Source organism: Felis catus, chromosome E3 (assembly GCF_018350175.1).
Source record: "Felis catus isolate Fca126 chromosome E3, F.catus_Fca126_mat1.0, whole genome shotgun sequence".
In the NCBI taxonomy this organism is placed as follows: domain Eukaryota; kingdom Metazoa; phylum Chordata; class Mammalia; order Carnivora; family Felidae; genus Felis; species Felis catus.
This window is the reverse complement of record NC_058383.1, coordinates 41,094,838-41,106,072: the sequence shown is the minus strand read 5'-3', so window position 1 is coordinate 41,106,072 and position 11,235 is coordinate 41,094,838. Positions and strand designations below refer to the sequence as shown.

Below are 11,235 nucleotides of genomic sequence, written 5' to 3'. Positions count from 1 at the left end.
ACGCCTCTCCGACACGCCTAACCGTCACCCTCACGCGCCCCACCGACACGCCCCACGTGCACGCCCCACCGGGTACGCCTCTCCAACACGCCTGACCGGCACCCTCATGGACACGCCCCACGCACACGCCCCACCGACACACCTCGCAGACACGCCCCACCAGTGGTCCTCACAGCACACGCTCCACGATTTGGACAATAAAGTGGGCTCAGAGTGAGAGCTGCGGGTCTTTTATTTCCGCGTCGGGCGTGGGTGGGAGCAGGAAGGGGGGCGCGCTCCCTCTGGCCCCACAGAGCTGCGCTCCCAGAGGCCCAACTGTCCTCCGCCCCGGGTCTGGCGTCCCCTCCTCCCCCAAGGGCTCCACCCGCCCCTGCCGGGAACTGGCACCAGTTGTCACCAGGGTGGGGCTGTTGGGGCCGTCCCTGTGCAACTCTGCTGGAGAAGCCACAGCCTCCAGGACCGGCCAGAGGCGCCCCTGGGGCATGAGGCCTGGGACGTGCACAGTGACGGCCACAGTGTAGGCGAGACGCAGGAGGATGGCTCTAGGCTGACTGGAAGGCTGAGGCGCCCCCAGCAGAAGCGGGGACGTGGTGTGGGGTCCCCACAGGGTCACACTGGGCGGAGCGCCCCGGGGAAATCCACCCGGCGGCCTGCATCTCCTCCTATGACAAGTGCCACCTGCCGGAGGCCCACCTGGTATCTGCCAGCAGTTTATGGTTCTGGAGGTGGGGAGGCGTCGAGAGGGCTGGACAAGGGCAAAGGGGGGAGCCCAAGAGGTCTGTTTGCCCCACAGCAAGGCCGGGGCCTCTGGGCATGAGGGGACGCCCGTGCCAGGGCTCTCAAAAGTGGCCAGGACCCTGGGCAAGAGGTGAGGGTGGCGCTTATGCCCACTTAGGCGCCCCCCTCACCACACTCAGGGCCACCGGCGGTGGCGGCAGGAAGCAGAGCGGGGCTGGGGCTTGAATGCGGCAGCTTCCGCATGAACGGGAACACCCTGTGGGCAAGACGGGACCTGAGCACGGGGCAGCCGTGAGGTCCTGCCCGCCTCACTGCGGGTCTGCACTGCTCCGGGCACCGACAAGCTCACCGTTTCTTGGCCTCTGGGGGAATCACGGCTTCGGCCAGCAGGTCTTTGTAGGCGGCAGACTTCAGGAACCTCGGGTAGGAGTCCTGCAAGAGACCGCGCCCAGACGGCTCCCCCTGCCGGTCCAGCCTGCCACTGCCGGGGCCTCCGCCAGCCCCAGGTCCCCCCCACCCCGCCCCAGCGGACAGTGCTGGAGGCGACCACCCCAGAACAAGTCAGACGGACTTGGGGAGACCTAGGCTCCTATCCAGTTTACCCACAAAAGCTGGGCAGGGGCCGGGTGCCCATGCTAGGAGTGAACCGTGGTACCTACAGCGGGAAATGCCAAGTGGTGCCCCCCCCGTTCTCTGTGTACCCCGAGAGTGAGGGGGAGGACACAGAGCAAAATAAAAAGCAAGGTCGAGAAAAACTGTAAAACTGCATAGTATACAACAAAGAGGGAGAGAAATCTATGAACCCAACTGCTTATTATATTTAAAAGAAAAAAATAAATTTCAAATAGTTAATTTTAGTGGGAAGAAGGGAAGACAGCGGAAGGATCAGGACAGAACCACATTTACTTGAATGTACCTTCTTTGCTGATTGGATTTTGAAACTGTGTAGACACTTTACATAATTATAAAATAAAACAACAAATAGTCAATTCCCAAACACTGGAAGTCAAGTGGGACAAGTGAGCCAGGCACCCAGTCGGTGACACCACCCTGGCCACACGGAACATAGCTGCTGGAGGGGGCGTCCCCAGGAGGGTATGTGCAGAGGACCAAGCCGAGGAAAAAGCAAACCATTTTCAGTGACTGTATGGTAAATGGTAATGCTGTGTTGTTGAGACTCCTGAGTGAAATGCGAGAAAAAAGCAAGTGAGTCATTATGTTAGCATCGTCGAGAACCAAGATTTTCAGTGGGTTAGTGAGGAAAGAGATGGAAGTCAACAACGTTAAGGAAATTCTCTAATCCTGAACCTGAATTAGCAGTGTCACGAGGCGCCTGGGCGGATCAGTAGGCGGGGTATCTAACTCTTGATCTCTGTTCAGGCCATGATCTCATGGTTCGTGAGTTCGAGCCCAAGTCAGGCTCCATGCTGACAGCATGGAGCCTGCTTAGGAGTCTCTCTGCCCCTCCCCCCACATGCACACGGGCACGCGCTCTCTCTGTCAAAAATAAATAAATGCACCTTAAAAAAAAAAAAAAGTAGAGGTGCCTGGATGGCTCAGTTGGTTAAGCGTCTGTCCGACTCAGGCTCAGGTCATGATCTCACGGTTCGTAAGTTTGAGCCCCACATCAGATGCTGTGCTGACAGCTCAGAGCCTGGAGCCTGCTTCAGATTCTGTGTCTCCCTCTCTCGCTCTCCCTGCCCCTCCCCCACTCGTACTGTGTCTCTCTCCCCCAAATAAACTAAAAATTAATAATAAAAAAAGGAAGTGTCAGTACGAGCTCCTGATGTATCCTGTTTAAAACACTGATACTCCTACTTCTGTTCATTGAAAGGGCCCGAAACAGTTCAGGTTACAGTGGACACATCAGCGTGCGCGTCAAGGTTTCTAAACACCCTTGAAAAAGAGCCAGGGCTTCCCATGGAAACGGCTGACTCCAGTTCTGGCACAGGCGGAGCCGGGGACAAGCCACCACGCCAGAAGGCAAGAAAGCCAGCACGGATTTCAGAACACATCAAATGCCCCAGGAGCCAACAGCTGGCAGGCTGGACCTCTGCACGGGAATTAAGGGTAAGAACCAGAGCGGAACGAAACCCGTCATCTGGTGAGAGTGTGGATTTACATCGGGGTTAAAACTATCTCAGACTTACTGGCCACCCTTGGCAGACACCGTGGGTACGATGCATTATTGTGAAAACTGGTGACTAAAAGAAGGGGTCAAGCACTGATCCTGCCTTCCCTGGACGACTGTGCCACAAAGAGCAGGCGAGAAGAGGTGTCTCAGAGCAGTGTCCCCCCTCTTAAACAGAGGCAGGGACGGGCCAGCTCCTTGCCTGCACCGAAGCCACAGGCTGCTCCCGTCACAAAAGGAGAGGCGCCCGGGCCCCACGTACCTCCCGATGGGAGAACACACCGAACACCATCTCTGAAGTAAAGACCCTTGGCAAAACCAAATACACGAAAAAACTGAAGATGAATCTGGTCAAGTCTTAAACGTAACTACCAATCTGCAGAAACACACAAGGACACCACGAGGGTGCCATTAGTAAAACCCAGACTGTGGGAAATCACAGGACAAAGGACCTCCAGTTTCTTTAAAACAAAACAAAAAAAGAAGAAAAGGTAGAGAAGAAGCCTCTGCTTTAAAAAGAGGTTTAAGGGGCACCTGGGTGGCTCAGTCAGTTGAGCATCCGACTCTTGATTTTGTCTCAGGTCACGATCTCGCGGGGTTCAAGCCCCGAGGTGGTGTCTGCACTGAGTGTGGAGATTGCTTGGGATTCTCTCTCTCTCTCTCTCTCTCTCTCTCTCTCTCTCTCTGCTTCTCCCCTGTTCACGTGCTCTCAAGATAAAAAAACTTAAACAATAAAAATAAATAAATAAAAGGGGGTTTAAGAGATTTATTAACCCATTCTGACATACGGACTTCGTTTGGACCCAAATTCAAGCAAACTGAAAAAACAGGTAAGTTTCTGGCTGTGGCATTCAGAGGGGAAGATGCCAGAGATGTCCATACCCTAACCTCTGGAACTGTGATGGTGTCTCTTATAAGGCAAAGGGATTTTGCAGATGTGAGTTAAGTCAACGATCTTGAGGTGGGGAGATGTCCTCAATTGTCCAGGTGGGCTCAGTGTCACCACAGGCCCTTATAAGTCAAAGAGGGGGCTGCAGGAGGACCAGAGACACAGGTCAGAGATGTTAGACTACTGGCATAAAGACGCAGGAGGAGGAGGTGCCAAGGAAGGCAGGCGTCTGCAGAAGCTAGAAAAGGCAGGACATGGGATTCTCCCCCTGGAGATTCCAGAAGGAACCAGTGCCACCCACACCTTGACTTTACCCCAGGAGACCTGTGTCAGACTTCTGACCTCCAAAACTTTAAGAGAATAAATTCGCGTTGCTTCAAGCCAAGTTTGTGGTGTTTTTTTACAACAACAACAGGGAACTTAACGCAGATGCCCAGTGAGGAAGTTTTGACCCCGACTGGCTCTTTGAGTGATCCTGTGTTCAGTATGTGATACTGACATCTGGGGTCACGTTGAAAAGGGAGGGAGGGGGTCCAGGTCTTTTAGAGGATCCTGAATTATCTACAGATAGAAAGTCTGGAAATGGCTTTAAAGTCACGGGGTGGGGGGCAGGGGGAAGGATAGACAATGAATCAGGATAGGCCCTGAGCTGTTTTTGAAGCCAGGCAGTAGGTATGTGGGGGTCATTTTACTATGTTTTTGTTCACGTTTTGGGTTTTCCATGTTAAAATACTTTTCTTTTGAGGAAGAGAGCATGAGCATGAGTGGGGGAGGGGCAGAGAGCGAGAGAGAAACAGAGAGAATCTAAAGCAGGCTCCATGCCCAGCACAGAGCCTGACATGGGGCTTGATCCCATGACCCTGGGAGCAGGACCTGAGTCGAAATCAAGAGTCGGATGCCCATCCAACTGAGCCACCCAGGCGCCCCATATTAAAACCCTTTCTAAAATCACGACTGGACCTCTCCTTAGGCCTGTGGCTTGGGCAAGCCCTCAGCCCTTCTGAGCCTCAGTTTGCCCCTCTGTGAAAGTGGAGCCTGGGTCGCAGGTCTAAGCACGCCAGCAGCCAGTGGGAAGTGGGTGTGCACACCCAGCTGTCACGGGGCCAGGCATTCCCCGAGCCCTCCTGGCCTGCACACTCACCTTCTTCATCAGCATGTAGATGTGCAGCTGGGCGTCATCCAGCACGTAGCGGTGGGGCTGGTGCAGACCCTCCAGGGTCCGCTCCATCGTCCGGCTGTCGATATTGACCCACCGGGCAGCGCCAGGGGCCAGGAACTGCCTGTGTCGGCAGAAGGCGGACGGGAGACGGGCCCTGTGGGTCCGGGTTCCGCACGCAGGCCTAGCGGCCAGCCGGCACCTACCCCTCGGCACTCACTGGTACACGGCGTCCACCATGGCGCGGACCTGGGCCTGCCCTCCGTGGCGCAGCTCCTCGCATGCCTCCCAGAAGCTCAGGTTCTCAGCTAGGGGTCCACACGCCAGGTCAGGCCAACCTGAGCCTTGGCCATGCCGGCAGAAATGTGGCAGGGGCGGGGCGGGGGGGGGGGCGGGGGACGGTCCTAGGCAGCAGCATCCCTCACAGGGGCCTCGAGCAAGGCAGGGGGCTTCTCACCGCTGAACTCTGTCCCGAGAAAGGCCATGAAATGCGCCCGTCCCACAGGGTCTTCCAAGAGCTCCTGGAAGCTGAAGCCCCATCGCTCCACGCGGAGCTTCGTGGGCACAGCCACGCTGGAGGGACAGGGCACAGGGATGTGCCGGCAACAGGGGGGTGGGGGGGGAGTGCCCCAGTGGGAAGGGAGGTGGGGGGCAGTGCTCCCTGCCCCCCCTGGGCTTACCTGGGTGCGTTCATGGTCCAGTAGGTGTCATCATCCGTGACCCAGGGGTTGCCAGGCAGGCACCCTGACATGATGGGATCATGCAGCTCACGCTGGCTGCTGAACTTCAGGTACCTGGGGAGTGGGGGGACGGTGCCAGGGGCCAGTGCAGGGACAGGCTGTGGGGACAACGGCACTCGAGGAAGGGTCTGGGCTCTGGGCGGGGGTCCCCAGCCGGTGCCCTTCAGCCCACTCACGCCTCAAGGCAGACAGAGGACTTCACCCGGGCCCTGCCCAGGGCTTTTCTGCACAGCTCCATCTAGGACGTGAGGCCTATGAAGTGGGGCCTGGCCTGGGGGTCAGCCAGCCCAGGCCCCTCTCTCCCACCCACTCCTAGGACCTACCTCTCGCTTGTAGAAATCTATATTCTTGGTCTGGAAAGGGCCGGGCGGGCTGCAATTAGAAGGCAGGCCCTGTGGGGACTGAAAACCCACCGTAGTTCAAGAGTCCATCCCTGGGCTGATAGAGAATGGCTCAGGCCCCCTGCCTTGCCCCTTGAAGCCCCCTCCTCAATTGGAGGGGTCTGGCTTTCCAAGAAGCTTCTGGGGGCCTCTAGTCTAAAGGTTTCCAGAATGTTCCATGGAGCCCTCAGGTTTCCAAAGTTACCTTGCAGTTCCCCAACTGTCACTATTTCATATTTTCGAATGTATTTAGGTCTTTTTTTTTTTTTTTTTTTTTTTTTTTTTAACAGCAGATACATGAGAAATACTGCAACAGAATCCCACTCAGGAAGTCAGTCTCGCTAACTTATGCTCCAGGGTGATCTCAGCCTGTTCAGAGCTCAGAACCTGCCTGCCACATCTTCCGGGCCAGGTGGATGGACTGACCCTTCCCAACACCTGCGAACCCTCAGGATGCCCGAGATCTTCAATTTTCGCCTCGGCTCTCTTCGGCTGACTTTATAACAAGAAAATTACAAACCTGCAATCTTGAACTAGGACTTTGAAGTCAGGAAAAAGTTTTATCTGTAAGGTACTAGATGTGGGATATTTTACATTTTGTGGAACTGAAACAGAGGGCTCGGCTGCCACCAAATGTGGCCACGTCTGTCCTGGCTCAGTTCCCTCTGGTTCCAGAGGCCACTGGAGTCCATGCAGGGTGTTGGCTGGCTCGGCCCAGACCCCTCAGGCCTGGGGCCCCACCGAGGGCACACCTCCAACTCCCCCGGGTTCTGATGCTGTCCCGGCCTGGGGAGGAGCTCCCACTCTTCCCAGGGCCCCATCGCACTTACTTGCACCCAGTGCAGCAGGTGGGAGGCAAGAGGTGAGAGTTAGCAGAGGCCTGGGAGCGGGGGTACAGGCAGTGGGGCGTGACGGCAGGGTCAAGTGCCATTTGAAAAAACGGATGGATGGGTGAGCAGCCCCCAAGTTGGGGTGGGAGAGATATATGTGCAGGGTGGGGAGTGGTCTGGGGGTATGGTGTGGAGTCCTCACCATCTGCGCTTGCCCGGCAGTGCAGGAACTGCGTTCTGGACCCTGCTCCAGGACGCTGGGGACCCCTGGCTGCAGAGGGGAGGCTGAGATGAGGTGAGGGGTGCAGCCCAAGTGGGCTGGTGAGACCCGTCCTAGTCTTGTGTTCCTGCCCCCCACCAGCTTCATATATGGAAGCCCTACACCCACACGTCCTCCTTCAGTGGAAACTACAGGGGACCTGCGGGGGCTCCGTTGGTGAAGCATCTGACTTCAGCGGAGGTCACGATCTTACTGTTCGTGAGTTCGAGCCCTGCGTCAGGCTCTGGAGCCTGCTTCAGATTCTGTGTCTCCTTCTCCCTGCCCCTCCCCCACTTGTGCCCTGTCTCTCTCTCTCTCTCTCTCTCTCTCTCTCTCTCTCTCTCTCTCGTAAATAAATCAAAAAAACAAAACATTAGAAACTGTCATTCAGAGAAAATTAAGAACCTGAGTCTCCAGTCCCTAAGCCTGCTCTCTACCCATCCTCACCCCCATGATTACCTCACCTCAGCTGAGCTCACCTCCCTGCTCCTGACTACTCAAACCACAAACCTGACAATCCTTTTTTTTTTTTTTAAGTAGGCTCTGTGCCTAATGGGGCTCGAACTCACTACCCCAAGATCAAGCGTCATGTGCTCCACCGACATAGCTGGCCAGGAGCCCCGTCTTAACCATCCTTCTCGAGATGCTCACCCACCCCACATCTTGCTGCCCTATCCTCAAATGCATCTGCACGTCTGGTCTCTTCCTCACCTCGGACCAGGCAGAGCCCTCATGCCCGTTCGCCCGGAGGCCCCCGCTGCCCTGCCCTCAGCCCGTGTGCACAGCCTCGGGGCCACGTCTTCTCTGCCTTTCCACCTCCCTATCCTGCCCACCTGGCGCTCAGGTGGAAGAGGAGGAGTCATTTCCCAGAGACACCCCCCCTCCAGACACACACTTGATGAGTTATAGGCCTGTGGATCGCTCTCATTTTTCTTTTCCATGGATTTTTCCCACAAGAACTTGCATTCATGCTGGCTCTGACCGCCCCCACAGACCAAGATAGCAGGTCAGCCTCATCTATCCACAGCAGAGGACTAGCACACCTCCTGCTCAGACCGCGGTTCTGGGTACAGCCTAGCTACAGGCCAGCACCCCCCAAAATTCCTGGTCTGTGACCTCAGTTCCTCAGAGCTATAACTAAGCCTGACTCCACTTTGCCTCCTCCTTTAGACCCAGAAAGAAGCTGGTTTGTCCTGGGCTGTGTGGATGGGAGGCGGACTCAGGCCCGGGCCTCGGTTCTCATGGGCCCCAGAAATAGAACTTACTGCTGGGATCCCGAAAGCCGCATCCTTATCACAGGCTCAGGTTCAGAGCGAGCGTTTGAGGGAAACACACTGCCTTCTGGCAAGATCCCGCTGCTATACAAGGAACTGCCCCCCCCCCCCAACACACACAAGGGTATTACCGGAGGCCTATTCACCAGCCAGTACGTCTGCTCCTGGCACGCCATGACCAGCCTGTCCCCCTTCCTGCGCTGCTTAGCTGCCCTGGAGGGAGGGTAGGTGGAGCTGGGGGACAGGGTGCCCACAACAGCACGTCTTCTGCCCTGTCCCCACCCTCAGGCCAGAGCCGGGGAAAACAGCCAGGGCTTGGTACTGCTGGGCCTCCCGGGCAATTCCCACTCGATGCCCACAAGTCATGGGTGGGGCAGGGTCTCACCGAAGCTGCTCTCTCGCTTGGGTCACCACCAGGTCCCATGCGTGGTTGATCTTCCTGTGCAGCTGGCCATAGTGTTCCTGGAGGGTGTTGAGGTCTACCCTGGGCAACCCCTCTCCTGTCCAGCTCTGGGTTAGGGACCACCCACATCCCCACTGAGACATATAGGGATCCCGTGTTTGTGTCTGCACCATCCTGGGGCCTGGGCTGTGTGTGTGCTCCAGGGCAAACTGAGGCCCCGGGGTCAAGAGCAGGGCTTGGGTTCCTCTGGCTGGCCTCAGCCTAGGGGAGCGTCCCACCTTCTCGTGGCCGACCAGGGCCCCCTGCTTTCGGATGTTCTTCTTCGCCAGGTAGATGGCTGGAAGGACAGGGGGCCAGGCTGCAGAGGAGAAATCTCTGCCCCTCGTCCCTTGCGACATCACTTCAGAGGGCAGGAAGCTGTCCCAGGTTAGCCTGCTCCTCCTCACTCACCATAGTCCAGCTCAGTAGCTGGCCACAGCGTGCTCGTCCAGAAATAGGGCGTCTGGTATGGTGCAAGGACAGCGGTTCTGGGACCTGCTGGACCTTCCCCACCCCAGGAGTTGTCCCCCTCCCCAGGCCCCTTGGGAAGAGACTGGGCGGCCTCAGAATCTGCCTGTCTGCCCACAGCCTGGAGACTCACACACCACTGGCCATCTTCCCCACCTGGAACCAAGCTCCACTCACCCCTTGGGGCCCCCTGCAAGCACTGCCTCCTGGACTGGACTCCCTGAGTCCCTACCGCCTGGTGGGGGGTGGGGGTGGGGCCTGCTCAAGTCTGTACTAAAGACTATGTGTGGGGACTGCCAGGGAGGCCAGGCAGGACAGGTCCGTCGTGATTGAGGTTACACACTGAGATGCTAGAATCCTGTCCTCAGGCCCCACACAGACTTCTTCCTGGGTGGGGGTTTAAGGATTCTCAGGGAAACCATCAGAATCCTCCACAGGTGCTATACCCTTTATGGGTCCCCTGCTGCGGCCTCAGAGAAACTGAGGGTCTCTCCCCTTATCCTGGTCCTCCTATCACAGGGCACGTGTGGTTGGGGCAGTGGACCACTCCCCAAGGGCCTGGGGGAGGGGCAGTGGACCCAGACCTGTGGTGACATCACCACGCCCTCCTCCAACCCCTTCCCCTCTAGCTGGGCTGCTGGGTTTGTGCTTTCCACCTGCTCCCCGTTGCACCTGACCTGAAATCTGTAGGGTGTGTCGTCTGGCCGGAGCACAAGACAGCGGGGGTCTCGCAGCGGGTACAGGTAGCCGTGCTGCACCAGGAGAGTGCCCAGGTGCAGGGCCTCTGCGGGCGGCAGGGTGGTGAGGGCTCAGCCTGGGAGAACCAGTCCCGGGGCTCTCCCTCCCCAGCACACTTGGCTTGGCCCTGACACCTGTGAGCCCAGCCTAGGCCATCAGCACAGCGACCCCAGGGCCGGGGGCAGGGGACAGGAGGCGCGGCAGGGGTGGGGCACCGGATGAGCAAGGGGCTGACCCCCTTACCCTCCTCTGAGATGCAGTACTTCTGGATCAACCACTCCACGAGGTCGCTGCCTGCACAGCAGAGATTGGCATGGGGTGGGGGTAGGCTCGGGCAGGGCCTCCATCCACCCCAGCTCCCGCGGCGCCTCACCAGCCACCATGTGCGGAATGACGGTGATGAGCAGGCGCTGGCTCCGCATCTTCACGCCCTGGTCGGGGTCCTGCATACTCACGACCACCCGCTCCATCTGGGTGAAGGGGGGCCTTGAGGAACTGTTCCGGCCCGCCTCCCCCGCCTCGCCCCAGATCCCGATTCCCCGGAAAGGGCCGAGAGCCCGGGACCAGTGCGCTCAGAGAAGATTAACGCGCACGCACGACGGTGGCATCTGAGGCCGCGGCGGGCGGCGGAGGAATGGGGGCGGGGGCGGAGGCTAGAGGCGACTCCCGCCCCCGCAGCCCAGGTCTCCGCCGCCTCGCCTCGCCTCACAAAGCGCTGTCGCCCCCAAACCCGCGGCCACACTCGCGCGCACCCACGCCCACCCCTCTTCGGCTCCCGGCCTCGGATGCCGGGAAATCGAGGGTATGGTGGGACCCCCAACCGGCACCCACCTTGCTCAGATGCGGCATCTGCGCACCGGCGCGAACGCCGGCCATGGCGTCGGGAAGGCCAGATGGCGGGTGGGGGCGGGAGTCGCCCCCCCTCCCCCCGCCCCGCGGTCCGCACGCCCCACCCCTCCCCGCCCCCACGCCCCGCAAGACCCGCCTCACGCCCCTCTCCGCCCACGCCCCGCAAGACCCGCCCCCACGTCCTCGCAAGACACGCCCCTCCCCACGAGATCCGCCCCCACGCCCCGAAAGACCCGCCCTGCGCAACCCCCCCCCCCCCGCAGTGGTTGCGGGGGAGGGGGGGTTGCCCCGGCGGTGTCAGCCCTCAGGGCACGCCGGGTCTGGGGTCTGAAGTCTGGAGG

The 11,235-nt window shown here is 58.7% G+C and overlaps 1 protein-coding gene across 10 annotated transcripts; it reads right to left on the bottom strand.

The window, feature by feature from the left end:
* Positions 1-214: 214 nt before the first annotated feature.
* On the bottom strand, positions 215-10,988 carry RGS11 (regulator of G protein signaling 11). 10 transcript variants are annotated; one of them, XM_045047941.1, is made up of 17 exons: positions 10,877-10,988; positions 10,419-10,515; positions 10,289-10,339; positions 9,985-10,091; positions 9,251-9,302; positions 9,079-9,137; positions 8,783-8,859; positions 8,529-8,610; positions 7,067-7,135; positions 5,978-6,055; positions 5,831-5,892; positions 5,595-5,708; positions 5,372-5,487; positions 5,135-5,222; positions 4,900-5,038; positions 1,088-1,170; positions 215-1,012 (listed from the first exon to the last, which is right to left on the bottom strand). In XM_045047941.1, the coding sequence occupies exons 1-17, from the start codon at positions 10,919-10,921 to the stop codon at positions 892-894; spliced, it is 1,440 nt and encodes a 479-aa protein (XP_044903876.1). In that variant the 5' UTR covers positions 10,922-10,988; the 3' UTR covers positions 215-891. The 10 variants fall into 10 exon arrangements, with proteins under 10 accessions (XP_044903876.1, XP_019676856.2, XP_044903873.1 ...); XM_019821297.3 differs by having other exon boundaries at positions 215-994; positions 5,978-6,007; XM_045047938.1 differs by having other exon boundaries at positions 8,783-9,137.
* Between the last annotated feature and the right edge of the window lie 247 nt (positions 10,989-11,235).

Excerpts from the sequence above, each read along its gene's own strand:
- RGS11 (XM_045047938.1), bottom strand. The coding sequence starts at position 10,921 with ATGGCCGGCGTTCGCGCCGGTGCGCAGATGCCGCATCTGAGCAAG. Across the intron at positions 9,138-9,250 it reads AGCTACTGAGCTGGACTATG|CCATCTACCTGGCGAAGAAG; the intron begins GTGAGTGAGGAG and ends CTGTCCTTCCAG. Across the intron at positions 5,039-5,134 it reads ATGGTGGACGCCGTGTACCA|GCAGTTCCTGGCCCCTGGCG; the intron begins GTGAGTGCCGAG and ends CTGCCGACACAG.